Source organism: Oncorhynchus keta, chromosome 14, assembly GCF_023373465.1.
Source record: "Oncorhynchus keta strain PuntledgeMale-10-30-2019 chromosome 14, Oket_V2, whole genome shotgun sequence".
Classification (NCBI taxonomy): domain Eukaryota; kingdom Metazoa; phylum Chordata; class Actinopteri; order Salmoniformes; family Salmonidae; genus Oncorhynchus; species Oncorhynchus keta.
In genome coordinates, this window is record NC_068434.1 from 19,731,153 (window position 1) to 19,758,179 (window position 27,027).

Consider the following 27,027-nt stretch of genomic DNA (forward strand, 5'->3'; position numbering starts at 1 on the left):
TTCAATGCATTTTTCTTTCACGTAACAATTTGTTAAATCATTGGCCTATCTTTTATATTTTATATTTTCCATTAACTTTTACCACCTTTGCAATGTTTAGATGGTGTTTTCCCTCTCTCCCAGGCATTATGATCTGAAACACAACGACGATATTGTCTCCTTCTTCAACGACTTCAGCGACCACCTGGCAGAGGAGGCTCTGTGGGAGCTGTCTTTGAAGATCAAACCTCGGAACATTACGCGGCGCAAAACAGAGCGCGAAGAAAATACATAGGAACATGTCCCACTGTATTGGGCCTTGGGTCAAACTCTTCATGATTACAAGAGACTACAAACGAGAACTGTGAAGGCAGCTAAAAGACTGGGATGTTTTTTTGTTAGTAGTTTACAGGACCTCTCCGACTTAGGATTCTCTGTTGTGGATTGCACTGGGTCTCAGTCCGTGTGTGAGTAAAGCCAGTGAGATAGACACTGTGCAGAGCACAAAGTGTTGGGAGGCTCGCAAAAAGATTCCTCATGTTCACCTTTGTCGCCAACCTCATCCACCCAATGCCATATTATGGGTATAGTCCAAGCATTTCAGGATCTCACAACCAGAGACATTGTCCTGACTAAAACCATATCATACTGATGTGTGCCAAGGGAAACACCACTCAGTTTAGGCTTCTTTTTTTATATGGGACACCAGCCCTTTTTTTGATGACAAACTGGGATACCATAACACCTGACATGGCAGAGAACTGCTGTTGGTGGTGCAGAACTTTGAGAAAAATACCTCAAATCACCCCGGTCTGCTTCAAGACTACTGGTGGTAAAGATATTACTGATGCACACAAGACTGAATTTTGTAGTTCAAGGAAGTGTTGTATGATACTGTCTGACTGATGCAATGCAGTTTTCCTTTTGTTCTTTAAAAGGATATTTCAGAAATGGGGAGAAGTGATATGAAGTTTATATACAGTACCAGTCAAAAGTTTGGACACACCTACTCATTCAAGTGTTTTTATTTATACTATTTTCTACATTGTAGAATAATAGTTGATATCAAAACTATGAAATAACAAAAAAAATGTTTTACCTTTATTTAACTAGGCAAGTCGGTTAAGAACAAATTCTTATTTACAATGACTGCCTACCCCGGCAAAACCCGGGCGATTCTACCAATCACGGCCGGATGTGATACAGCCTGGATTCAAACCAGGGACTGTAGTGATGCCTCTTGCACTGAGATGCAGTGCCTTAGACTGCTGTGCCACTCAGATCCCACATACTGTATGGAATCATGTAGTAACCAAAAAAGAAAAAGTGTTAAACATGTCAAAATATATTTTATATTTGAGATTTTTCAAAGTAGCTACCCTTTGCCTTGATGATAGCTTTGTACACTCTTGGCATGCCTTAAAAGTTCATTTGTGGAATTTCTTTCCTTAATGCAATTGAGCCAATCAGTTGTGTTGTGACAAGGTAGGGGTGGTATACAGAAAATAGCCATATTTGGAAAAAGACCAAGTCCATATTATGGCAAGAACAGCTCAAATAAACAAAGAGAAACGACAGTCCATCATTACTTTAAGACATGAAGGTCAGTCAATCTGGAAAATGGCAAGAACTTTGAAAGTTTCTTCAAGTGCAGTTGTAAAAAACCATCAAGCACTATGATGAAACTGGCTCTCATGAGGACTGCCACAGGAAAAGAACACCCAGAGAGTTACTACCTTTGCTGCAAAGGATAAGTTCATTAGAGTAAACTGCACCTCAGTTTGCAGCCCAAATAAATGCTTCACAGAGTTCAAGTAAGAACACATCTCAACATCAACGGTTAAGAGGAGCCTTCATGGTCAAATTGCTGAAAAGAAACCACTACTAAAGGACACCAATAATAAGAAGAGACTTGCTTGGGCCAAGAAACACGAGCAATGGTGGAAATACCTCCTTTGGTCTGATGAGTCCAAATCTGAGATTTTTGGTTCCAACCGCCTTGTCTTTGTGAGATGCAGAGTAGGTGAACGGATGATCTCCGCGGTTCCCACCGTGAAGCATGGAGGAGGTGTGATGGTGCTTTGCTGGTGACACTGTCAGTGATTTATTTAGAATTCAAGGCACACTTAACCAGCATGGCTACCACAGCATTCTGCAGTGATACGCCATCCCATCTGGTTTGCGGTTAGTGGGACTATCATTTGTTTTTCAACAGGATAATGAACCAACACACCTCCAGGCAGTGTAAGGGCTATTTTACCAAGAAGGAGAGTGATGGAGTGCTGCATCAGATGACCTAGCCTCCACAATCACCTGGCCTCAACCCAATTAAGATGGTTTGGGATGAGTTGGAAAAGCAGCCAACAAGTGCTCAGCACATGTGGGAACATATGTGCAAAGCTGTCATCAAGGCAAAGAGTAGCTACTTTGAAGAATCTCAAATATAGAATATTTTGATTTGTTTAACACTTTTTTGGTTACTACATTATTCCATGTGTTATTTCATAGTTTTGATGTCTTGTTCTACAATGTACAAAATAGTCAAAATAAAGAAAAACCCTTGAATGAGGTGTCCAAACATTTGACTGGTGCACTTAAAAATCGAACAAACACCTCACGAGTGGCGCAGAGGTCTAAGGCACTGCATCGCCATGCTTGAAGCGTCACTACAGACCCAGGTTCGATCCCAGGCTGTGTCACAACCAGCTGTGACCAGGAGTCCCATAGGGCGGCGCGCAGTGGGCCCAGCATCGTCCGGGTTAGGGGAGGGTTTAGCCGGGAGGGGCTTTACTTGTCTCATCGCGCTCTAGCAACTCCTTGTGGTGGGCCGGGTGCCTGCAGTCTGATTTCGGTTGTCAGTTGAACAATGTTTCCTCCGACACGTTGGTGCAGCTGGCTCGGGTTAAGCGGGCGGGTGTTAAGAACCGCAGTTTGGCGGGTCATGTTTCGGAGGACACATGACCTGACCTTCGCCTCTCCTGAGCCCGTTGGAGAGTTGCAGTAATGAGACAACATTGCAATTGAATATCACACAATTGAGGAGAAAAAGGGGATAAAATAGAATATAAAATAAAACATTAATGAACAAAAAGGTGATGTGATTTGTGTCAAGGGATCTATACATAGCAGTGAACATTACAGCAATCATAAGTGGACCTTAGGCAAGCATGTCCATAACAAGTCTCTCTCAAAGACTGAGGGACACCTCAATGCCAAACGAAGCAAATACAAGATGGTACATTATCCCTTGACAGAATCAATCCTACCAGACCACAGATCCCTGTGCAAGTAAATAAAACCTGCAGTATTTCTACATGTTGTGTGTGCATAATTTATTCCTCTCTGCCATAGTCATCCCGTGCAGTGTGCAAATAGATGGCATCAAGTAAGCATAGAATGAATGGAGGGTCAATGGAGGTTTTCCTTATGAATAAAACATTTCTAATGGCAATCATGCCTGAAATATGTCAGTCAGAACATACTTGGAAAAATCTGTCCCGTACCATTGGACAATTTTTCTCCCCATTTCATTGAAGAAGTGAACCTTTTGAGTCTCAAATTAATTACAGTACCAAAGACAGAGTAGAGGGCGCAAAGTCAGTGCACCGATGTATTCCAGTGTAACCACAGGAGATTCCCTAAAAACACACCACTTCGATACAGCTACAACCGGACGTGACTTTTTCGCAGCAAGTTACAACTTAAGCTGCAGGTTTGGAGAATTAGTTTAGGGTTAGTGTCTAACCGTCTACAAAGTCACTTCCAGTCATAGCTGTATCAAAGTGCCGTTTTTAGGGAGTCCCGGCAGCAGGGCTGTCCATCCGTGAGACCATGAATCAGTAGTCGACTTGAGGGTCTGCTGCTGTGGAGACAGCCTCTAATTGTTCTACCACTGTAAACGTAATTTGAGTTGAGTAATTTCATACAAGCGTGTTGTCCACATTCAGTCTCCTCGCCACCTCTCCTTGATTGCCTTTTACAAATGGAGGCGAGAGGGGACAGAGGAGTTGAGCAAATCAAATTGAGAAGAGGAGTAGTGCTATCTGGGATTTTTGTGTCGTCCCTACCCTTCCCTCATAAATAAGTACTACTCAACTCTACTATACAAAACCTACTGGTTTTACTACATGATTGCTTTTGAGATGTGTATAAACCACTGCTACTTAAGTAGTTTTTGGGTATATCTGTACTTTACTATTTATATTTTTAACTACTTTCACTCAATATATTTTCCCTAAAATTATGTCAGTGTTGGAGTGTGCCCCTGACTATCCGTAAAAAAAAAAGAATTGTGTGATCTGGTTTTCCTAATATGGAATTTAAAATGATTTGTACTTTTACTTTTGATAGTTAAGCATGGTTCAAATCAAATACTTATAGACTTTTACTCAAGTATAGCAGTTGGGTACTTTATCCACCACTGACCAGTAGTGATTTACACTACCGTTCAAAAGTTTGGGGTCACTTAGAAATGTCCTTGTTTTTTAAAGAAAAGCACATTTTTTGTCCATTAAAATAACATCAAATAGATTTTTTTATGGACTACCTACACAATTATGTTAGCACAGCTGAAAACTGTTTTGCTGATTAAAGAAGCAAACAAACTGGCCTTCTTTAGACTAGTTGATTATCTGGAGCATCAGCATTTGTGAGTTTGATTACAGGCTCAAAATGGCCAGAAACAAAGGACTTTCTTCTGAAACTCAGACTATTCCATGCGAGAAATTGCCAAGAAACTGAAGATCTGGTACAGCGCTGTGTACTACTCCCTTCACAGAACAGCACAAACTGGTGCTAACCAAAATAGAAAGAGGATTGGGAGGCCCCAGTGCACAACTGAGGAAGAGGACAAGTACATTAGTGTCTAGTTTGAGAAACAGATGCCCCACAAGTCCTCAACTGGTAGCTTCATTAAATAGTACCTGCAAAACACCAGTCTCAATGTCAACAGTGAAGATTAGACTCCGGGATGCTGGCCTTCTAGGCAGAGTTCCTCTGTCCAGTGCCTGTTCTTTTGCCCATCTTAATCTTTACTTTTTCTTTGCAACTGCCAAGTGCATATTTTATTAACTCAAGTTTCTAACTAGTTATATCAAACAAGAAATACGATTATGCAAATGTTTTATTTTATTAAATTAATTTGAGGCCTTGTCTTCATTCAGCTTTGACTTATGTATCTTGGTCCTGTTTCTTGTTGCAATCACATTTCTCCACCATGTACCCTTTTAGAAAATAAAGACAAGTACAAGAGAAAACCAACTAGAAGCCATTATCAATCATCTGCCAGCAGAGGTCACATAAGACAACACAGAAAAACATTTGATAAACAATGTTAATCTTACCAACAATGGCCTCCAGTCTTCTTATTTGGAGGGCCTCCTTGGCAACAGGTAAACAAAAGAGGAAGTAGAATGGGTAAGTATATCAATATGAACATACTGTACATGTGCATACAAACATACTTATTAGCTAGCAAACAGAAAACAGGCTACATAGCTGCATTTCAATAGGTCCGTGCTATCTGGGATCCTTGGGACATCCCTACCTTATTAATGTTGACATAATGGGTAAGGGTTAGAAGGGTAGGGATGTCCCAAGGATCCTGAAATAGCACTGTACCTTCTTGGTTACCTTAACTTTTTCAAAAGGGGGTGCGATGACACAGGAGTTGAGCAAATCCAAATGAGAATCTCCCACTGAAATTCAGGCTCAGGTTTTGCGATGGTTTGAATGGTCAAAGATGGAAAAAGTACCCAATTGTCATACTTGAGTAAAAGTAATGATGAAATAATAAGTAAACAATGAATCAAGTAAAAGTGAGTCACCAAGTAAAATACTACTTGAGTAAAGTGAAAAAATAACTGGTTTTACTATGAATCAAATTCCTTATAACCAGTTGAATGATATGTCAACATTTAGATTTCTCCCTAAATAGACATACAAAAACGTAATTATTTTTCATGATGGCCATAAACAATAACTGGTCATGTTGCATAGTTTAAGAAAGGTCTTGAACATTGTTGTATAAATTGCTGAGGTGTACTCACTTCTGAGGACTCTATCTCAAATATTATGAAATTTTTTATTTTTATTTCCTATTCCCTCAAAAAATTGAGCTTGAAATGACAGAAATTATTTTAATATAGTAACACCTTTCCCCTTTAATAATTTATTTTACGTTTATAACATACTGACAGTACAATTTTGGAACCATTTCATATAACACAGCAGAGAATTGTCTACTAAATGTCCTCCAAGCGGCAGAGACACCATTAAAATGTGTGCAGACTCGTTACAACTTCAACTTTAAGCAAGAAGTGCTTTTGTCCAACTGTGACCATGAGAAAGTGGTCTTGCGCAAATTCTATTAAATGATTGTCATTTTTTCATGTTGTGAGAGCTCAATCTGGCAGACAATATCACAGCGAGATGAAACCACAGATGTTGGATTCGCTAGACGGTTTATTTATGTAACCTTTATTTAAAATAGGCAAGTCCGTTAAGAACAAATTCGTATTTACAATGAAGGCCTATCCCGGCCAAACCCTAACCCAGACGACGCTGGGCCAAATGTGCGCCGCCCTATGGGACTCCCAATCACAGCCGGTTGTGATACAACCTTTTTAAATACTGCCTCCCAGGCTGGGCTCTGGCTAGGCCAGAAAGTCTGACATCACTCCCTATGCAAATGTAGAGGTAAGCAAACCGGACGGCACAATTATTAAAACATTTGTACATTTAAAGGACAGCGAAGAGCATACTCCAACATACGCCATTTCGATCAGAAGCATTAGGGATGGCCGCGCGTTCTCTTGATAAGTCCATGAATTGCACCATTTTGCTGTCTTGCTTCAGAATTCTAAATGTAACAAGTACTTTTGGGTGTCAGAGGAAATTAATGGGGGTAAAAAGTACATATTTTCTTTAGGAATGTAGAGAAGTAAAAGTTGTCAAAAAGATAAATACTCAAGTAAAGTGCACCATTCTTCAACAGTATGAGGTATGTTGAGTATCTTTGCTCCCGTTTGATGGATGTGGTGGGGTGTGCCATGATCATATTGCTATTTGCAGTGTGGAAAAAGTACACAATTATCATACTTGATAGAAAGTCACCCAGTACAATACTACTTGAGTGAAAGTATTAATGTATTAAAAATAAAAGTATAAATAATTTCAAAGTGCTTATATTAAGCAAAACAGACAGCAATATTTTGTTATTTATTTATGGCTAGCCAGGGCCACACTCAAACATAATTTACAAGTGTAGCATTTGTGTTTAGGGAGTCTGCCAGATCAGAAGCAGTAGGGATGACCAGGGATTTTCTCTTGATAAATGTGTGAATTGGTAAATGTTCCTGTCCTGCTAAGCGTTCAAAATGTGAAGAGTACTTTTGGGTGTCAGGGAAAATGTATGGAATAGAAAGTACATTATTTTCTTTACAAAAGTAGTGGAGTAAAACTAAAAGTTGTCAAAAATATAAAAAGTAGTACTTCAAAGTATTTTTACTTTACTTTATAAAAATCCGTCATCCATGCATGATATGGATTTTAGTTTTCATGCCCAGACAAATAAACAAAATCAATTGTTTCTTTAAATGTTTCTAAGAATATTCCTAACATAAAGATAAAAAGAGATACCTACTTTAGAAAAGAAGAGAATCTTTAAGTGTCAACTTTATTTCTCATCTCCCAATACTAATCTCTCCTTAACCATTGAGGTTCTGCCTTCATTTTTCACATCATCATTTTGATATGCCAAGTGAGTCCAAGTAAAAGATAACATTTTATATACATTTTTATGCTGGAGTCAAAATCAAATGTCCAAAGGTGATTTTTAATTCCCACCAGTTTCCCAAGGTCAGTAGGACAGACATCAAATAATGCAGTGAATTGATGATTTCAAGTAGCATCTACAGAGGACTGCAGTCAAATATCCTGTATGTCAAACTAATGAGCAGGGACTCCTGTTGCAAAAAAAAATCCTCAAATTTCTCTCTGTTAGACAACTATGTGGGCATCATGCAATATTCTCAGAGATTAATCATTAATTTATTCAGACCCCCACAAGAACCGTGTCTCCACTTGGAAGTTGAAACATGTACCTCTCAATCTTCTGTCTGATGCCCACACAGGGTACAGTCATGTTTTGTGCATTCTCTCCATGCATCCTCTTAGGGTTTCATTTGTTTTGAAGAATCAATCCCAAATCACTGCATTTACATATTTTCTCCAGTGTGTATTCTCCTATGACTGTTTAATACACTTGCATCACTCAGCATTTTCTTCAGACAGGACACATAAACCCTGAGTGAGTTGGAAACCAGTGGTGAAAGATTTGCTACTATTTTAGCAGTAATGTGGTTTCTTCCCCTCTGTGACTCCTCATATGCGATTTCATTATATGCTTATTCAGATTGGATTGCTGAGTGAAACATTTGTCACAATCCTGTCAGCGAAATGATTTATCACCCGTATGAACCCTCATATGCACTTTCAGATGACTTCTTTTGGTAAAATGTTTGTTACAAAGATGACAAGGATGTGGTTTGTCTCCTGTGTGGCTCTTCATATGAGATTTCAGATTTCCCTTTTGAGAAAAACATTTTCCACAATGATGACAGCAATGCGATTTCTCCCGTGTGGCTCCTCATGTGCTGTGTCATGTGTGTACTCCTAGTGAATGCTTTGCCACAGTCATGGCAGCAATACAGATTCTTCCCCGTGTGGCTCCTCACATGTTGTGTCATGTGTGAATGCTTTGCCACAATCATGGCAGCAATATGGCTTCTCCCCTGTGTGGCTCCTCATATGCCGTGTCATGCAATCCCTTCGAGTGAATGCTCTGCCACAATCACGGCAGCAATACGGCTTCTCCCCTGTGTGGCTCCTCATATGCCGTTTCATATAATCACTTCGGGTGAATGCTTTGCCACAATCTTGACAGCAATACGGCTTCTCCCCTGTGTGGATCCTCATATGCCTTTTCAGAACTCCACCTCGAGCAAAACATTTTCCACAATCTTGACAGCGATGCAATTTCTCCTCTAGGTAGCTCCTCATATGGGTAATTTGTTTAGAGGTAGACCTGATAGGTGATTTCAGATGGGACACCACGGATTTCCTGCCCTTAGAGCTGATAAGGGAGCTTTGTAATTTTTCTGTCCGCATCCTTTTTGATTTCCGCGTCTTCAAAGCTGACAGAGGTCCTTCACTCTCATTCCAGTCAATAACTTCTCTATTTTCACCCTGAGCTGTAGAACAGGCTGGATTTACTGCAGTGATGGGCTTATAGTCACTGGCTAGTTCTGATGAGTCCTCTTCCCCAGGTTCTGTTTTGATCTGTTTAGTGGAGGGGTCTCGGTCTTTGTATTCTTTACTTCGGGTTATGCTCAGATGTGAGGACTCGTCATACTCACTTTTCACACTGAAAGGAATGAATACAGAGTCTTTATCATTCTTCAGCTCTTGAAATGGCTCTTCTCCATGGCTGGTCATAAGTTCCTCCTGTTCCTCTTTAATCTGTGTGGGATTTGAGTCCTGCTCCAGACTGAGGCTACATTCTTGCTCACAATGGTTCTGCTCAAGGTAAACCTCCTCTTCAGAGACTGTGGTTTTCTGGAGATCTGAAGGGAAGGAGAAAGAATGTATTTGAAATAAGGGTTTCTGTAAACCTGGCAATATTTCAGGTGCAGCGAACAACTAATTTACCATTAGAATGCACATGAAAAGCTTTGTATGCCTATTTGGACCATTCAATGTAAATTCTTCAATATCTACTTTCATATGTATGTTACTCATTTGCAACGCTCATGGAATTACTAATGTAACGGAATGATCCCAAGGTTTATGTACACATCCACCCTCTAAACCACCATAATCACAAAGTTTTTCAACTGGTCGCTCAGAACAGCATTGTTTCCGTTTAATGAGACGTTGCATGTTGTGCCCCCTGGATCATATTCATTAGAGCACACCGCAATAAACTGTAGCAAAACATTTTGCAATGTACACTCAATGTAGCCTTGGGTTCTCAAGAGCTCCCCTAGCCATGTAAACTGGAACCTCAGCAGCAGAGCTAAAGCTTGTGTCCGAGGTCGTGTAATTGCTGTTTAGCCGCAATTAGGATATTTTCGATTAACCTTAACTTAGCGACACTTTCTTCATTCTCAATTTGAAAGTCACCGATACTTGCTAAACTCCCATGGCTAATTGCAGGGGGAACGTTGGAATGACTGCTTTGCCTGGTTCACCAATTACTTTGCAGACAGAGTTCAGTGTGTCAAATCGGAGGGCATGCTGTCCGGTCCTCTGGCAGTCTCTATACCCTGTCTCAACACAAAAACCTTAGATCTTAAAAATTGTCTAAGCTACAACATATGCAGAAATATATATTTTTTTGTTGTTGATCATTTTAAAAAGGTAAAAATACATGTTATATCTTTTCCAGTGATGAAGACATGGATGGCTCATGGTATGGTGGGTTATTATGCCAAATGGGTCAACTTTGGGCACCTTTCTCTCATAAATGTTTTGGCATTCAAGTCCAAAAAGTCACTTTCTGACCACTTCAACCATGGACAAATATGTATGGAAAGTTTCATTCAAATCAAAAGGGGTGCAGTCAAAAAGTGATTGAAATCAAATGGAACAATCTCAAATGGCTTGTTTGCATAAAGGCCTAATGTAGCTCTGATTGACGTATTTTTTTAAATTAATTGTCCAAACGCACGGCCGCATTCCCACTCTATATTGCTATAGCATTTTCACAACTGCCTTTGTGTATGTAATTCCCAAACAATAAGAATTCACGAACACTTAGATTTGGTCATTTTCAAGTTCTCGCTTGTCAGAACATTATTTTCAAACGTTTCATTCTTCCTGGGGCGTGTACATGAGCAGATTTTATAATATTTCGTGCTGCTAAAATGCTGTCAGCTCCACTTTAAATCACCGTAGAGTAAGTGTGTATTTTGCATTTGAAATTATTTTGTATTGTGATATAAATCCCTCTACTTTCATGTTTCTAGATACGTAGCGCAATTGAGAATCAATTCATGTTTAGATAGAGTATTTGACTGCTTTGGCTACCAGAGCCAAGTCGCTTTTTATAAAAGAATATGCAAGGTCCTTATAGGTACTAAAGGAGTAGCCTAACGTTAGGCTCCTTTAGTCCATTATTGGGCTAGGGATCCCCCGGTCCGACGCTACTGATCAACAAGAAATAACCCATGTTTAATAGCTAAATTAACGAATTGGCAATGTTTAATGACGAGACGTAAAAGTGTAACAAACCTGCTCTATGTAACTGTATCTCTGGTAGAAGGATGAAATCAAGCAGCCTCTTTACACAGTCGTTCTCCTCTTTCGATGGGGAAACATTTTCCTGGTACTCTGTTATGGTCTTTTCAACAGCTCTGAATAGTTTAGGACACGCTCTAAATCTTTCGTTGAAAATCAATCTCAACAACTCTATGTTAGACATTTTCACACAATGGTTGGTAGCTATCTAGTGTGTTATTTATTCTTCTTCTTCTTCTTCTTCTTCTTTAATCTTAAATGACAGACTACTACAACCTATTGGTGTATTGCCGCCACCTACTGTGCGAGGAAATGAATGAGATGTTATTTTTTATTTTTAACATTGCGGGAAATGGGTATGATGTTATTTTCCATGTGGCAGATATATTAGAGAAAGGGCAAAATATGAATCCCTGTGGCCAATGACACCCGATCAACCTTTACTCTCTGTCTTTGGTACTGCAAATTCAGTGCTCCGATGTTTTCCAGACTAGCCAATCACAGGAGAGTCCCTTACCGGAAGGGACTTTTTCGTAGCAGATTAGGATAATGAACAATCCGTAATATTTTTAAAAGCAAGTCTTTATTTTTGTATTGTACGGGTAAAAGTTCCGACTTTTATTTAATTCAATAAACTCATGCCTGTTCCACAGATACTGCGTTTTGGAAGTGTCAATGGTGAAATTATATTTGTCTTTCATTTGGTACCAATCGGTCAGCAGGTGTCGCTAATTTAAAAGGCAACTTTAAGGGTCATAGACAGTCATTAAGAAGATAATGCGAAGATTATGCAGATGGATATGCTTTTGGTAGATGTCAACCAAATTAAATTCCCTGTTGTGAATACTAATGCTACCAATAACAAGTCAAGTAACTATTTTATTTAGAGACATTGAGAGGAAAATAAGTCAAATGTCAACATTTCTGTAGGCCAAAGTAATATTGGGTAGAGATTTTAATACAGTATTACATGATAATCTAGATAGATGGCCTCCTAAGGATAGCAACTAGGAATATATGTTTAAGTTTAAGTGTTTTAGATATTTGGAGACATAAGAACTTATATAAGAAGATGTTTACATGGAGTACCAAAGATGTATCTATTGAATACCGTATTGATTTCTGAAGATATGGCTGACAAGATTGATACAGTTGCAATTTAACCATCGATTTTAACACACCACAAAAGGATTTCAATAAAGATAAATATGCATGGTTTGTCAACAAAACAAAGTTAGTCAAGTTTACTGAAAATTTAGTAAGACTTTACTAGAGAATTAAGTATTTAAGAAGGAAGTAGCAGGAATTATTGATACATATTGGATCCGTGCTTGTGATATGAATACCTTTGGAAGTTACTGGGAACTAATGAAATTTGATATAAGGCTTTTGGTTATTTCAGTGGGGAAAGAAGTTGCTTGTGCGAAAAGAATATAACATCATAACATCATAAATTCAATAATGGATTATATAATCTGATCTAACGAATCAGGAATTACTGGAGCTATCATCCATGCAAATGCAGTTTGACCGTATCTATGAGGAAAAGGTCCGGGGAGCGTTTGTAAGATCAAGGCAAAAATTGATGTAAGAATGCGAGAAAAATACAAAATAGTTATTTATTTTAGAAAAAAAGACAGGTGAAATGAATTCTGTATGTAAATTAATTATCAATAATACGCCCAATGAAAATCCTAAAGAAATGTTGCCCAGTTTTATCAGAATCTGTATACATCAGCCCAGTTAATATGGATTCTTTCTTAAACAATGTAGAAAACATTGCTAAGAAGATAATGATTTCAGGGATTTTTGTGATGATGAGTTATCTGAAATGGAAATAAAAGATTGTATTAAAAGCACTGCATCGCAATGCTTGAGGTGTCACTACAGACCTGGGTTCGAACCCAGGCTGTTGTAACAGTTTAGACCGTCCCCTCGCCCATACCCTGGCGCCAACCAGGGACCCTCTGCACACATCAACAACATTCACCCACGAAGCATAGTTACCCATCGCTCCACAAAAGCCGCGGCCCTTGCAGAGCAAGGGGAACCACTACTTCAAGGTCTCAGAGCAAGTGACGTCACCGATTGAAACGCTATTTAGACTATTTCATAGTTTCAGGTTTAAAAATGAATATCAATAAATCAGTCTTATTTCCACTCAAGGACTGTGTTTTACAGGAAGTATATGTTATCCCAATTAAAGATAAGGTGACTTATCTTGGAATTGTTATATGCAAGGATGAAAAACAAAGGAGTAAATTAAACTTTAACCTCATTATTGAGAAAACAAAGAAAAATAAGAAATTGAACCTCTGGTTATTGAGAGATATTTCATTATATGGTTGGGTTTTATGTCCAAAGTTGAAGGGTTATCCAGATCGTTTATGTCTCGTTATCACTTGACTTACCCCTTCAAATTGTAACAGACTTAGATAACATTCTTTATCATTTTATTTGGCGGAACAAGCCTCACTATCTATGGAAAGATAGTCTCAGTAATACCCCAAAACATGGAGGTTCTGAGGTTTTAGATTTTAATACTCTAAATAATACTTGTAAAATAAAGGTTGCCAGGTGCACGGTATTTCCCCCCACACATTGGTGCGGATGGCTTCCGGGTTGGATGCGCGCTGTGTTAAGAAGCAGTGCGGCTTGGTTGGGTTGTGTAACGGAGGACTTTCAACCTTCGTCTCTCCCGAGCCCGTACGGGGTTGTAGCGATGAGACAAGATAGTAGCTACTAAAACAATTGGATACCACGAAATTGGGGAGAAAAATTGGTAAAATAATAATAATTCTGGTGAATTACAAATAAAATTATTCTCGCTCTTATCCATAATAATCTCATAATGTACAGTAGCCTACCTGCACGTGCCAAAACCAGAGTAGGCACATTTGCTATTTAACACAACAGTTTTTGTGACAAACCTATCCGTAGAATTGAAAATGCGATAGAAACACAAACTTTAGATTTTTATTTGGTATGTGAAAACTTAAGCAGTACATTTTTGTGTGCACTGTCATCATGCAATTTATTTATCTGCAACAAGTCAGTTTGGTGGAAACATATCACTGGTAGGAATGCGCATATTTACTTTATGCAGATTCTTATTGTTCTCCTTTTTCGTGATATCCAATTGGTAGCGTCCTCCGAAAACCTGCCATGGTGCACTGCTTCTTGGCACACTGCTCGCTTAACCTGGAAGCCAGCCGCACCAATGTGTTGGGTGAAAGAAACACTGTACAACTGGAGACTGTGTTTAACCCGGACGAGTCTCGGCCAATTGTGCGCCGCAGGTCTCTCGGGGCACGGCCAAGAATCGAACCCGGATCTGTAGTGACGTCTCAAGCACGGCGATGCAGTGCCTTAGACCGCTGATATTTTGGCCTTCCATGGTGACATCACCATGCGGTAAATTAGATAATAGACCAGAGGTAGGTAACCATGGTATGGAGTGTGCAAGCACTTCATGTTTTTTATTTTACGGACCTGGAAGACCAGGTGTGTTGAATTTAGTCAATCACTGAACTGATCAATTAGCTCAGTTGGTGTGGTGTGGTCCCTAGTTAGATCAAAATCCTGTATTGCACATACCCCTGGAATAGACCAATAAGAAGAGTTCCAAACCTCTCTGCCAACAACATTTAATTTGAATTTTCTATTTATTTTTGACCATTTTAATTGAAAACAATCACAGCAAGGTACTTTAAATTGTTACCCAGAAATGATTTGATGATGGCATAAAAAATGGCTACATTGGACCTTAACAATTTCTTCGTGGAATTATGAAGACCACAACACTTGAAATAAAAAATAATGTATATCGACAAAGTTGCATTCATTGTAAAGAGTTTGTCTGGGATTCTATCCATAGCACAGCTAACTGCACAGTCGAAAATTCAGTTTTTGAAGGTAATTTCAGATTGATCTGACATATACAGCATTTACCGAACATTGGCTTTAAAAGCCATAGTCTACAATCTGCGATCTGATAAAATCTCGGCCAGAATTAACAAAAATCTACGCTCTGTGTATTGAATATTGTGTTTTATAGCCAATATTAGTCACACATACGCAATTTTGCCAAAGCAGTATTTTCAATCCCTTAGTGGCAGAAAGAGAAAGAAAAATGCAAACCATGATTTTATTTGTCACTGGAAATCTCATTTTAATCTAGTCTAGTCCCGCTGTAGAAAACGGTGAGCTCTGGTGCGGAGTTGCTAGGTGCTCACTCAGCGTTGAGCTGGGTCAGAGTGTTCAGTAAGCCTCTCCAGTGTTCCTCCCAACACTGCACCTCTGTCCTCTGGAACTGGCTCTCCTGCACGGCCCGGGCCAGCTCCTCCCTGTGCCGCTGCTCATAGCACTGTGGGCCCCAAACCAAACACACACATTACATCCTATTTAATTGAACATTCTAATATGTCATATTATGTATTATAGCTAGCCTCTGGGTTTTGTCTGCTCACATGTCTGAGGTTAATGCTTTGGCCTCCTACCTGGTACATAGATTCACGGGCCTCCACTGCTCTCAGGTGGCTTAAGGTGGTCTTTGCAGTGGTGATGGAGGCTGTTTTCCTGCATGGTTGCTCCACTGGACCATCAGTACTGGATCCAAAGTAAGAGATTCCTGGCCACGTTCTACCACATAAAATGTCATATATGGTTACGTTTCCAGGACTGTATTAATCATATTTATTTAAAGAGGTGCACAATATGAAAATATTACTGCAGTCTTTACTGTACCATCATATTGTGCTTTTCACTGCCAGACTGTGTTTACCTGCTGCCTCGCTGAATTAGATGTGCACTTTGCTTCTCCTCTAGCGGAATACCAGCTTGTTTTCGGCGAATTAGAGTGGTGACATTTTCACTCTTCATTTCAGCTTCTACAATTCCAGATCAGATCAAACAAGAAGGCGGTTATTTTTACTTTTAAATCAACAAGGCTTGCGAGGATGGATGGAGACTTACGGCCAACTTGGACCTCATCTACGGTCAGGAGGTTGTCCATCTGGAACAGCAGGTTCTCTGTCAGAGAGGTGAGTGCTCTCACAAACTCCTCCCCATGTTTCCTCACACATGCCTGAAATCCACAAAATGATGTGCATCCATGAGACTCACAGCCACCGATTTGCCAACTCCCTACTGCTGATAAAGTGAAAACAGATGTGGATATGGTCAGTGCTTACTTGTAGCTCTTGCAGAGTGTTCGTGATGGCATTGGTCAGCTCTCTTTGTCTCTCCTCTTCAGCACGATTCAAGGCCTCCAGCTCTTTCTCACAAGCAGGATGGCTCAGACGCACACTCAGCTTGCCACTGTGCTTTTTCTGAAAGGACAACTTACAGACATTAATGCCTTTCCACACCAGGAGATTCACTAGTATGACTGACTCCCCTCCCACCACCCGTTGCAATATATTTTATAATGCATCTTTCTTCCACTGAGATAATTACAGATTTCTGAGTGAATAGATTTAAAGGTGGCTCTATTCAATCCGCGCTGAAGGTCTGCTTTATAGCGCGATTGATAGTTAAAGACAATGTTCCCGCGGTCGCAGAGACTGTATTCACTGTAAATACTGCATATGTCGGCTCAATCGGAAATAGCCTTTAAATTTTAACGCAAACCTTTGGCGATACGGATTGAATCCAGCCCATGGTTTCCACTCTATTGCTTTCACCAATCTTCCCTCGTCAGATCAGAGATTTCCTCAAGGAAAGACATTTAAACAAGGCGACAGTACCTTCCTCCCCTCGCTCTCATGCAGAGTGATGCCTAGCTGTTGACGGATGTTGTCCGTGTCCTGGCTCAGGCTCCCCAGGTGTTGTTCTCCCAGTTTAGAGATGAGCACCCCAGGCACCTTGGAAAGACCCTCCTCAATGTCTTTCAGCTGCTGTCGGAATTCTGTCCAAAGTCAGGGAACACGTGACAGGAAGGAGAGGAAGGGGGAGAAAATGTGCCTCAACTGTACCCAATCGATGGAAATGCAAAAGTCCATGCTAACCTTGCAGACAGTTGTTGTGGTAGTCCTGAGTTTGGCTCTGGTAGACGAGCAGCCTTTTGTTAATCTCCTCAGCACATTGTTCAAACGTCTCCTGGAGGTACTGAGGCCTTGTGATAGGCCGGCGTTCCTTCTTCTTATAGAACTCCTGATCGCAACACACAATTAAATTAGTGTTGCTGGCAATTAACATTGGGAAGATTGTGATAATTGGGAATATTAGACTTTACTACAAATAACATAGGATCAAATGACACATGGCAATATTGGGTTTAACTGCAGATTATAACGAATGAGCTGTTACCTCAGCAACCAGGAGAAGAATATCATTGGTCTTCCAAAGAATGCTGGTTATCAAACCTTTGAAGGTAGTTCTGAAAGAATGACAGAAGTGAGAGAATTTAAATCAGTATTGATCTGCAAAGCATTGATCTCAGTAAGGCATGCTGCTGTGCTATTAAGGACTACTCACACGCCATGTGTCTCTGGTTTGGGACCAAACACCTGGAATCTCTTGTCAAAGCGAGTGGGTTTAGAAAACCTCTTCACACTATAAAATAAATAGATGAGAGTGCTTAGGTCTCCATGTAAACTGACCAGCAATACTAAGCTATACAGGAACTCTACTGTTACTACAAGTGATTTCTGCATGATTGTGCTCCAGTGATAACAACACAGAGAAGGTTCCCTCTGACCTTTGTGCACTGACAGATTCGGCAGAATCCCCTGACCTCTGCCCAATAGGAGACGACAACCTGACTACAAAGAGCACAGAGGGACAAAACATTACATCTTACTAGAATCAGCATGACTTTTGCATTTGTTCTTAGCCTTGGAGCCAGACAGACCACATTGTACTAAGCTATACTAACGTACTAACAGCAATTTTGCTCAGAGTCTGGGCACCAGGCTAGTTCTTATTTTGCTAGATGTAATTCCATCCTTCCTCTGAAGTGGGTGACATCATTGTAAGCCAACATGGCTGGTACCTGTGACTGCTGCTGAGACCCTCTCTGTCGACTCTGAATTGGCTTCCTGGGTGACTTTAGGCTTGGTTAGCCTGAGGAATCATCAGAGAATGTCAGTTCTCCTTTTCACTGCATTTCTCATGTAAAAGATCAGTCATTAAATTGGCCTATTGGGACCTAATACATCTCGTCTTTGACCAGGGAGTTCTGACAGCCGCTTTCCTAAATGGATACGGTCTATATGAACATGATTCTCTATGGCCTTATAAACAAGAGTTACCGATTGTATTATTAGAGGCTGTGTGAGCTTCTCTCTGACCTCAGCAGTCCCCTGATGACCCCCACTGCCACATCATCCATGAAGGACACCCCCATGCGGCTGGGCTGGAGCAGACCGTCTATGGCAGGGCTTGCTGACTTGCGGGACTTTGGGCGTGCTGCTACAGCGAAGGCCCCCTGGAGAGGGCATTCAGGCATCAGTACTGCCATGGAAGGGTTCTGCACACAAAACACACTGCATTAAACCCTATCTGGACCTCAGTCATGGTCAATGCAACAATAAAAACTATGAATCAACAACAACATAGTAAAATCCACTACAGTCTATCTCTCATATAACAATGTGTTTTTGGGTAAGCTGTCTTTATGTATGTTTATATAGAAGACATTATATCCATTGCAACACACTTACCAAAAAGCATTGGAGATAATGGCATCGTGCCCTCAATTCCTCTATTATAGACCACGTAAAAGTGAAAACATCATCTGTCGTCACTGTCTACAAGAGGGAAAATTAATGAACAAATATTAGGAAAAATAGTACAAATATGCTGTTATTGATGCAAAAAAATAATGTGCTATGCTCTGTCTAGTAGTCTTTTACAAAAGAAAAATATAAATCAATCAGCGCACATTTGGATTGAGTTTAGTACCTTTTCTGGACTGCTTCTGGCACAAGTATCTACCAAACTTTTTAACTCTGTCAGGAGGCTGTTGATTTTCTTATTTTGCATGTTGCTCTTTGTTGCCTGTAAAATAGAAGCAGACACATTTTGACCTGTGGGTGTATGTTAAGATATGAGTAATGGCAAGAGAGGGTTGCAAGACGGTAAACGAGAGATAGCGGGCAGACCAGATATAATAATGTACCTCTGTTTTTATCTGAACCTGTGTATTTGTTAGCATTCCTTGGATTTTCTCCAGAAACTTCAAATCCACTGTCAAAAAGTGGAATTTCTCCTCAAACCTGTTTATCACATCCTTCGCCTAAGGAGTAAAAGCAACATTGGTATGGCAAAGCTCAGCACAAATATGTAACACTGAAATAATCTGGGTCAAAACAAATGTAATGTGACTTTTCTTTGAGTTTAGTTCAAGTTCATACCAGCTCCAGACACTTGGACTCTGTCCCCTCCATATCCAGCATTATGGCCTCGTCGTTGGTGTCGATACGTTTAACCATTTTCTCAATCCGTTTGTGATGCGCCTCTATCTCTTTGGGTGTGAAGTTCCCTCCATCTGAGAACAGCCTGCAGGCATAAAGGCCATCCTTTACCAAATAATCCATACTTTGACACCCTATTAAAAAGTATAGAGGAACAACTCCTACTTAAAGGATTTGATTAACTGGACGTTGGTCTCTCTTAGGCCATCCAGCTTGGACTCCAGAGTCTGTCTAAAGTTTCTCTGTGATGCCTGAATGATGTTCATGTGGCTCTCCAAATTGGATTGCAGCGTACCACATAGTCCAACCAGCCTGAGGACAGAGATGAGCAGTGATGCATTGACAAAGAGAAAAAGATCAACAAAAGTCATCATTACTGCACGTAAATGGATGTTCTAAACGTTTTGTTAGATAACCACAAATGTCCTTACACGTCTGACTTGGTGGCATAGGTAAAGACATCCTCCATGCTGTAAATCTGGGATCTGAAGTCCTCAGTCAGTTTGTGCTGTCGAATCTGGAGTTCGTGGAAGTCCGTTCGGCAGTTGCCAAGGGCCTGCAAGATGCCTTTACAGTGCCTATCCACACGATCTCTGTGCAGTACCAGTTCCGCTAAAGAGGGCAGACAGACAAATGTACATACATTTACAGTAAACTACTGGGAGGACTGTTTATTTAGAGTGGACTTGGAAGGTGAGATGGGTTAATCTTCTCACCAGCACGGACATTGTGGATGTCCACCTCGATTCTCTTAGCCCGTGGTTGGTGGAGGTGCAGCCGGAGATCCTGCTCTGACTTCAGTGCTTCCTTCTTGGCTGCCACAATATTCATTGTGTTGGTCAGAGCAGTCTGATATCTCTCTTCGAGGTGATTGAAAAACAACAGACGTATACTACGAGGAAAGAGGGACATTCTTCAGAAAGAGGCTCTCCTTCAACAGTAAATAATGACTTATACTACAGATAAATGATTTTATACGGGCCTGTACTCTTTTTGTAGATCAGCAAGAAGACTTCTGGGGAACACAACCAACTCCATCTCAGATGGAATGGAATCCTGCTCCGTGTCCCATTGAGAGACAAAGCTCTGACCGTTGTATACATTGCCTTTAGAGGTGCAGAATGTCTCACTGGACTGAGAGTCAAGAAACTCCCGATGGGAATCAATGACATCCTACAGCAAGGAGAAACCATTTATATTCCATGCCTACACTGCCATGGTAAAATAAAAGTAGCAGTTTGTGTTTTTGCATGGATTTGAACCTCAGTGTCAAATTCATCAAAGGATGAATGTGCTGGATTTGGACTTTTCTGGAATCCTCCTGGACAACGTTTCCTTCCCTGTACAGTGGTCGGTCTTGTCCTCTTCACACTGGCCCTCCCACTTAAATCTATTGATCCAACATCCCACAAATGTTTGCTTATACATAGGATCCTGAAGTAATGTCACAGCAATGACATTGAATGCTGCTAAAGGACAATATCCAACTCACCAAGGTTTATGACGGGATAAAGGGAGCGAAGTTCCTCTGAGTCCTGTGGTTAAAAGATAGACCCTTAAATGTATTAACAAATAGTCTGTACAAGGCTAATCGTTATAGTAATAGTGGTTTGCTTTACATCTTAGAACCGTACCTGACTACCAGTATATATCTCCTTGACGTTGAAGAATCGACTGACAGCAAAGCTGTAAGAGTGCAGCTCCTCCAAGACCATGGCAGGATAACTCTCCACTGTGTCCACCTCTTCTTTGTAGAAGTGCATGTATCTACGGAAATCATACAACAGCTGTAGGAAATGCCTAGTCTGCATGTAAAGTTGAGACCAGGCTCAGAAAAAACTCCTTCTGTCGAGAAATACTATTATATTTCTGGAAAAACAGACAGCTTACACAAGTTGTATTTCATCCAGGGAGTGTAGAGCCTTCTCCAGTGAGATTTTGAGTGCCTCTTCAGTGCTCTCCTGTCTCAGTCTGTCCAACATAACATCAAGATTAGCCTCCTTCTTCTGGAAAACAGACAGCAGTGGGAGTTATCAAGGGACCTTGTTCTGCTATCAGTATCCTTGATCCTTGTGGTGGCAGGACAGTGCTGGGGGGGGTGAGGCTCACCTGGATTTCATGCTCCTGACTGTAGCGCACCTCGTCCAGCTGGTCTTGCAGCTGCTGCTCCCTCCTCTGCAGCCCAGCACTGTGCACCTCCCACAGGTGAGATGCCCCACGTGTGAATTTGAAAAGTGACTTACTTAGCACAGCAGCTCTCTTGGCCAAAGACTCAAACGCTCTCTGGGGTAAGAGACGGAAAGTCAGGGCATTACGGAACACCAACCTTTAACAGGATGAATAGAAAATACAGTGCTGTTGTTGTCTTTCTATTTTCCCAGGACTTACATCCATGGTGGCAAGGTGCTCCTCGGTCTGGCTCTGGCATTTCCCAATTAGAGGCAGGAACTCAACATTAACAGTATCCTGGATCTCTTCTGGAGAAACCCCATATGTAGTAATCTCTTTCTAAGTAAACCAATGGAAAGGAAAATGTGACTTCGGCATGGTTACAGGGTAAATTTCCAGATTAGCAAATTAAATGAGAAATATTTATAATTCAAAGATAATATAATAATAATTGATTTTATAGGGGCAGATTCAATGAAAACATTGACACAATTAATTATCAAGGGTCAGGTGCACTGCACCATCATGCCTTAGCTCGTGCTAATTTCCAGAATCAGTCCCAAGATGTGCTTTAAATAAGATGATCTAAAAGGTGGAAAAGAAAAACATGACTGATATGTACCTTGACTTGTTCTACCTCTGCTAGGCATTCTTGCCAAGTATTTTCATAATAGGAATGTAGCTTTCTCATTGATTCAATGTGCATACAATCTGAGGAAACATGGAAATGTAAAACACAGAACAAGCATATAAACTTAGTACCCTCCAAGCTCGTCATCAAGCTCGAGACCCTGGGTCTCGACCCCGCCCTGTGCAACTGGGTACTGGACTTCCTGACGGGCCGCCCCCAGGTGGTGAGGGTAGGCAACAACATCTCCTCCCCGCTGATCCTCAACACGGGGCCCCACAAGGGTGCGTTCTGAGCCCTCTCCTGTACTCCCTGTTCACCCACGACTGCGTGGCCACGCACGCCTCCAACTCAATCATCAAGTTTGCGGACGACACAACAGTGGTAGGCTTGATTACCAACAACGACGAGACGGCCTACAGGGAGGAGGTGAGGGCCCTCGGAGTGTGGTGTCAGGAAAATAACCTCACACTCAATGTCAACAAAACTAAGGAGATGATTGTGGACTTCAGGAAACAGCAGAGGGAACACCCCCTATCCACATCGATGGAACAGTAGTGGAGAGGGTAGCTAGTTTTAAGTTCCTCGGCATACACATCACAGACAAACTGAATTGGTCCACTCACACTGACAGCGTCGTGAAGAAGGCGCAGCAGCGCCTATTCAACCTCAGGAGGCTGAAGAAATTCGGCTTGTCACCAAAAGCACTCACAAACTTCTACAGATGCACAATCGAGAGCATCCTGGCGGGCTGTATCACCGCCTGGTACGGCAACTGCTCCGCCCTCAACCGTAAGGCTCTCCAGAGGGTAGTGAGGACTGCACAACGCATCACCGGGGGCAAACTACCTGCCCTCCAGGACACCTACACCACCCGTTGTTACAGGAAGGCCATAAAGATCATCAAGGACATCAACCACCCGAACCACTGCCTGTTCACCCCGCTATCATCCAGAAGGCGAGGTCAGTACAGGTGCATCAAAGCTGGGACCGAGAGACTGAAAAACAGCTTCTATCTCAAGGCCATCAGACTGTTAAACAGCCACCACTAACAGTGAGTGGCTGCTGCCAACACACTGTCATTGACACTGACCCAACTCCAGCCATTTTAATAATGGGAATTGATGGGAATTATGTAAATATATCACTAGCCACTTTAAACAATGCTACCTTATATAATGTTACTTACCCTACATTATTCATCTCATATGCATATGTATATACTGTACTCTACATCATCGACTTCATCCTTATGTAACACATGTATCACTAGCCACTTTAACTATGCCACTTTGTTTACTTTGTCTACACACTCATCTCATATGTATATACTGTACTCGATACCATCTACTGTATGCTGCTCTGTACCATCACTCATTCATATATCCTTATGTACATATTCCTTATCCCCTTACACTGTGTATAAGACAGTAGTTTTGGAATTGTTAGTTAGATTACTTGTTGGTTATCACTGCATTGTCGGAACTAGAAGCACAAGCATTTCGCTACACTCGCATTTAACATCTGCTAACCATGTGTATGTGACAAATAAAATTTGATTTGATTTTTATTAAGACAGTATAGAATAAGGATTTGCTCACCAATTTGCTCGTTGACAGATGACAAAGAGTTATACCACTCAGCGATTAGAGTCTTTGAACATCTTGGAGGTATCATGGCACTACAAATAAACCCAGACACAATGAATCAATCATTGTCGTCATATCTGTCTAATGTATCCCTAACTAAGTGTGACACACTGACTCATTTCACAACAAGGGGAAATTGCCTGCTCACTCACGTGAGTGACTGAAGAATTTTGATGCGTTTTTCTCTAAAAGATTGCTGTGCTGCACTCATGGTGTCCAGAATAGCTTGTACGTCCTTAGGACCCTGGATTGGAGGGCTTCCCATGAAATCTCTAATGCCAAAAAGTTGATGGGATTTAGAAGTTAACCAAGAATTATGACGCCACTAAATACCACAACTCAAATATAAAGTTAAAGACAGAATAGCCTACTAGAAGTTCCATGGAAGAGATTAATTAATTTGTTGAACACTTAAGAAACAACCTACTTGAACCTGCTGACCACACCAAGGACCTTAAAGCTCTTCCAGTCTTGCAGTTTGTCCTCCCATCTGAGTCGGTGGAATACCTCCTTCTGTAGATCATTCTCCATCAGGTTCAGGTAGAGCTTGGCCACTGCTCGTCTATTTGCTAGAATAGCCTGGTTTATCATCTGCGGAGGGAGGCGACATGAGTGTCTCTGTGCACTGCAGTTAGTGTCATTTCTACACTACCTTGATGATAATGCACCAAGAACATCCTACCATGGCTTCTCTATTGATCAGTCGGTGGATATCCGAAGGCATTACGTAGCAGACTTTTTCCAGTTTCCCTGTGTATTTTCTCAGCAATGCTGCAATCTGGACCACCAATAGAACAATGTCAAGAACAATATCAAGTAATTTACATAGTGATAATTTATAGTACTGTTCTATAAGACTCACCGTGGCTGTTCTGTCAGACTCATACTTAGCCAGGGTATTATCCAGATCCTTGATCCACTTCCTCCTAATCACTGACTCTTGTTTCACTGTATCCCAGAACTCATGAAGTCCCTGTAAGAGCAGTTGTGACAATTCAAATTATTGTTGTTGGTTATTTATTCTATTGATGTCATGAAAAGAAAAGCCATTTAAGGCCATTCTGACCTGTAAGGTGAACTTCTTCAAATCAGAAATATTTTCAATCCTCTCCATTTGTCTCTCCACATTGCCATCATACACTGAGAGTTGGTGCAGCACCTCTTGCCCAGTTTGCCTGAATAATGTCTCATACTCCTGCGAGCAATAAGGCATCGTGTCACTTCTAAACTATTATAATTATAGTAATAATTATAATTACCAAGCCATTACATTGAATACCTCAAAATTGTATTGTACCAACTTACAGTAACTCACATGTTTGTTTATTATACTATGCCTATGACTGCTTCAATATATAAACTCAAACTTGGTACCGTTGTGAATATAAGGTGCCTACCACACTGAGCACAGAAAGGTCCCTGTACAACTGTGCCATAGCCTCTAGGTGGTTCCTCTGCTTTTTCTCCATCAGGCGGTCAATGATGTCTGACCCTGGCTTTTCTGCCACTGCGGAGATAAGAAGGAAGGGATCAATAACTTCAGGCAAAACAAGCACAAGTCTGCATTCGCCTACCATCACTCATCACCCACCCTCTTACAATGTTTAAGCCTGCAAAACATTAGTGTGCTACTTGCCAACATGGTCAGGAAGTCCACGGATCTCCTCCTCAACAAGCTGCTCCTCACTAGTCTGGCAATGCTTGATGCCTGAGAACAGTTGGTCCCTGTGGTGTCAAACAGGGTCAGACAGACTCACACACCCTTCAAAAGTACATGAATATTGCAAATTGACAATACGCGATGACCCACTGGGCACACACTGGTTGAATCAATGTTGTTTCAATGTAATTTAAATTAAACATAGAATTTACATATGTGCCCAGTGGGGAATGTGTTCTGAGTATGTATGAAGGATGCAACTTGTATTCCACAGTGCCTGTACCTAACAGCCATTTCCTCTGAGCATTGGTGGGTTTCAGCCTGAAGAGTTCTAATTCGCTGCTGCAGACCAGTGTCTGTGTCCCTACTAAGAGGAGGGTTGTCCCTTGGTAAGAATCCTTCATTAGTCTCACGTTTCCTCCGAGTATCATGTAGAGACCTTGACAGCTGAACCTGAGGATAAAATTGATGCGTTACATTAACGTGCAACAACATAGACACTACGAAAAGTTTAAAGCATTTCATATCAATAAACAACCCATAGCCTACCTGGGCGTCAAACATCTGGCGGTAGACTTTCCCACTTGGAATGACACGAGTCTCAGCCATAATGTCGAGACGGGAGTTTTACGTAGTTTACCTAAACATGCAATGTAATCAAGCAGCTACTGTAACGTTAGCTAACGTTATTTGCTACTTCAGTAACGTTACTTTGCAAAACAGCTCTAGCCATAGTTGAAAATATACATTGTGTTCTATTTTAGCTATATAATATAGAGTTAATACTTATTTGGCTATCACGTTATTAGCTCAAGTTCGATTGAGTTTAGCTAGGATGCGAACTCACGATTCCATCCGAGCCAGGCAGAGCGTCCATTCGTCGCTATGACAACATATCCTCGAAGCCATCTCGGGTTCGTTTGTAACAAGTAAACACAGAGTTTAAAACCCAGAGACGCAACATCGAGAGACTTCCCGGAACGCTTGGGCAGACCAGACTGGGCTTTGGGGGTTGAGAAATCAATAAGAGATGTGAAAAATTCTTCCTTAGCTGTTCATTTTCTCAAAATCTGAAGGCACATCTTAGATCCGAGACAATGTCTTAAGTAGTTGAACATGTTATTACTCCAACCTTGTGAAAGTTACAAACTGACCCGTTTTCATTTTTTCTCAAAAATAATTGTATTATATTGAAGGAGTGCATTTGATTTGAAGGCCTGCACAAGC

At 41.0% G+C, this 27,027-nt stretch overlaps 3 protein-coding genes and 1 long non-coding RNA gene across 9 annotated transcripts in view; 2 read left to right on the plus strand and 2 right to left on the minus strand.

Annotated features, from left to right (window-relative positions):
- LOC118392915 (rap guanine nucleotide exchange factor 1-like) overlaps positions 1-5,147 on the plus strand; it is a 72,573-nt gene extending 67,426 nt beyond the window's left edge. For all 3 annotated transcript variants that reach the window (XM_052461235.1, XM_052461236.1, XM_052461237.1), the window contains one exon: positions 124-5,147. In XM_052461235.1, the coding sequence (XP_052317195.1) occupies positions 124-274 (151 nt within the window). In that variant the 3' untranslated portion in view covers positions 275-5,147. The remainder of the gene's footprint in view (positions 1-123) is intronic.
- LOC118392916 (zinc finger protein 3 homolog) lies at positions 5,091-11,561 on the minus strand. 2 transcript variants are annotated; one of them, XM_035784939.2, is made up of 4 exons: positions 11,272-11,561; positions 9,396-9,602; positions 5,322-5,358; positions 5,091-5,201 (listed from the first exon to the last, which is right to left on the minus strand). In XM_035784939.2, the coding sequence occupies exons 1-4, from the start codon at positions 11,459-11,461 to the stop codon at positions 5,180-5,182; spliced, it is 456 nt and encodes a 151-aa protein (XP_035640832.1). In that variant the 5' UTR covers positions 11,462-11,561; the 3' UTR covers positions 5,091-5,179. The 2 variants fall into 2 exon arrangements, with proteins under 2 accessions (XP_035640832.1, XP_035640831.1); XM_035784938.2 differs by lacking the exons at positions 5,091-5,201; positions 5,322-5,358 and having other exon boundaries at positions 7,194-9,602; positions 11,272-11,554.
- A 3,351-nt stretch (positions 11,562-14,912) lies between these two features.
- On the minus strand, positions 14,913-27,027 carry ccdc180 (coiled-coil domain containing 180). Of its 3 annotated transcripts, XM_052461238.1 has the most exons (38): positions 26,648-27,027; positions 26,350-26,440; positions 26,084-26,253; positions 25,777-25,865; positions 25,538-25,647; positions 25,207-25,335; positions 25,003-25,113; positions 24,823-24,918; positions 24,568-24,731; positions 24,293-24,412; positions 24,093-24,172; positions 22,486-22,574; positions 22,083-22,202; positions 21,804-21,977; positions 21,585-21,700; positions 21,329-21,461; positions 21,187-21,229; positions 20,957-21,084; positions 20,683-20,867; positions 20,411-20,586; positions 20,126-20,306; positions 19,860-20,006; positions 19,635-19,779; positions 19,400-19,516; positions 19,183-19,278; positions 18,942-19,028; positions 18,570-18,748; positions 18,272-18,342; positions 17,978-18,041; positions 17,755-17,832; positions 17,587-17,656; positions 17,286-17,430; positions 17,025-17,185; positions 16,470-16,607; positions 16,252-16,363; positions 16,061-16,166; positions 15,777-15,918; positions 14,913-15,643 (listed from the first exon to the last, which is right to left on the minus strand). In XM_052461238.1, exons 2-38 carry the CDS (start codon positions 26,407-26,409, stop codon positions 15,509-15,511), a joined length of 4,467 nt encoding a protein of 1,488 aa, XP_052317198.1. In that variant the 5' UTR covers positions 26,410-26,440; positions 26,648-27,027; the 3' UTR covers positions 14,913-15,508. The 3 variants fall into 3 exon arrangements, with proteins under 3 accessions (XP_052317198.1, XP_035640836.1, XP_052317199.1); XM_035784943.2 differs by having other exon boundaries at positions 26,350-27,027; XM_052461239.1 differs by lacking the exon at positions 25,207-25,335 and having other exon boundaries at positions 26,350-27,027.
- LOC127907230 (uncharacterized) lies at positions 15,793-25,759 on the plus strand. Its single transcript, XR_008063813.1, has 3 exons — positions 15,793-15,896; positions 16,164-16,319; positions 25,613-25,759. It is a non-coding gene; the product is annotated as an uncharacterized LOC127907230 (long non-coding RNA).

Bases quoted from the DNA above. Each gene is read 5' to 3' on its own strand.
- LOC118392916 (XM_035784938.2), bottom strand. From the start codon at position 11,461: ATGTCTAACATAGAGTTGTTGAGATTGATTTTCAACGAAAGATTTAGA. The intron at 9,603-11,271 runs GTTTGTTACACT...CCTTCCCTTCAG, and splicing joins GATACAGTTACATAGAGCAG to ATCTCCAGAAAACCACAGTC.
- ccdc180 (XM_052461238.1), bottom strand. From the start codon at position 26,409: ATGGCTGAGACTCGTGTCATTCCAAGTGGGAAAGTCTACCGCCAGATG. The intron at 24,413-24,567 runs GTAGGTTGTTTC...TTTTGGCATTAG, and splicing joins GGTGTGGTCAGCAGGTTCAA to AGATTTCATGGGAAGCCCTC. The intron at 15,919-16,060 runs GTAAACACAGTC...TTTATGTGGTAG, and splicing joins CTAATTCAGCGAGGCAGCAG to AACGTGGCCAGGAATCTCTT.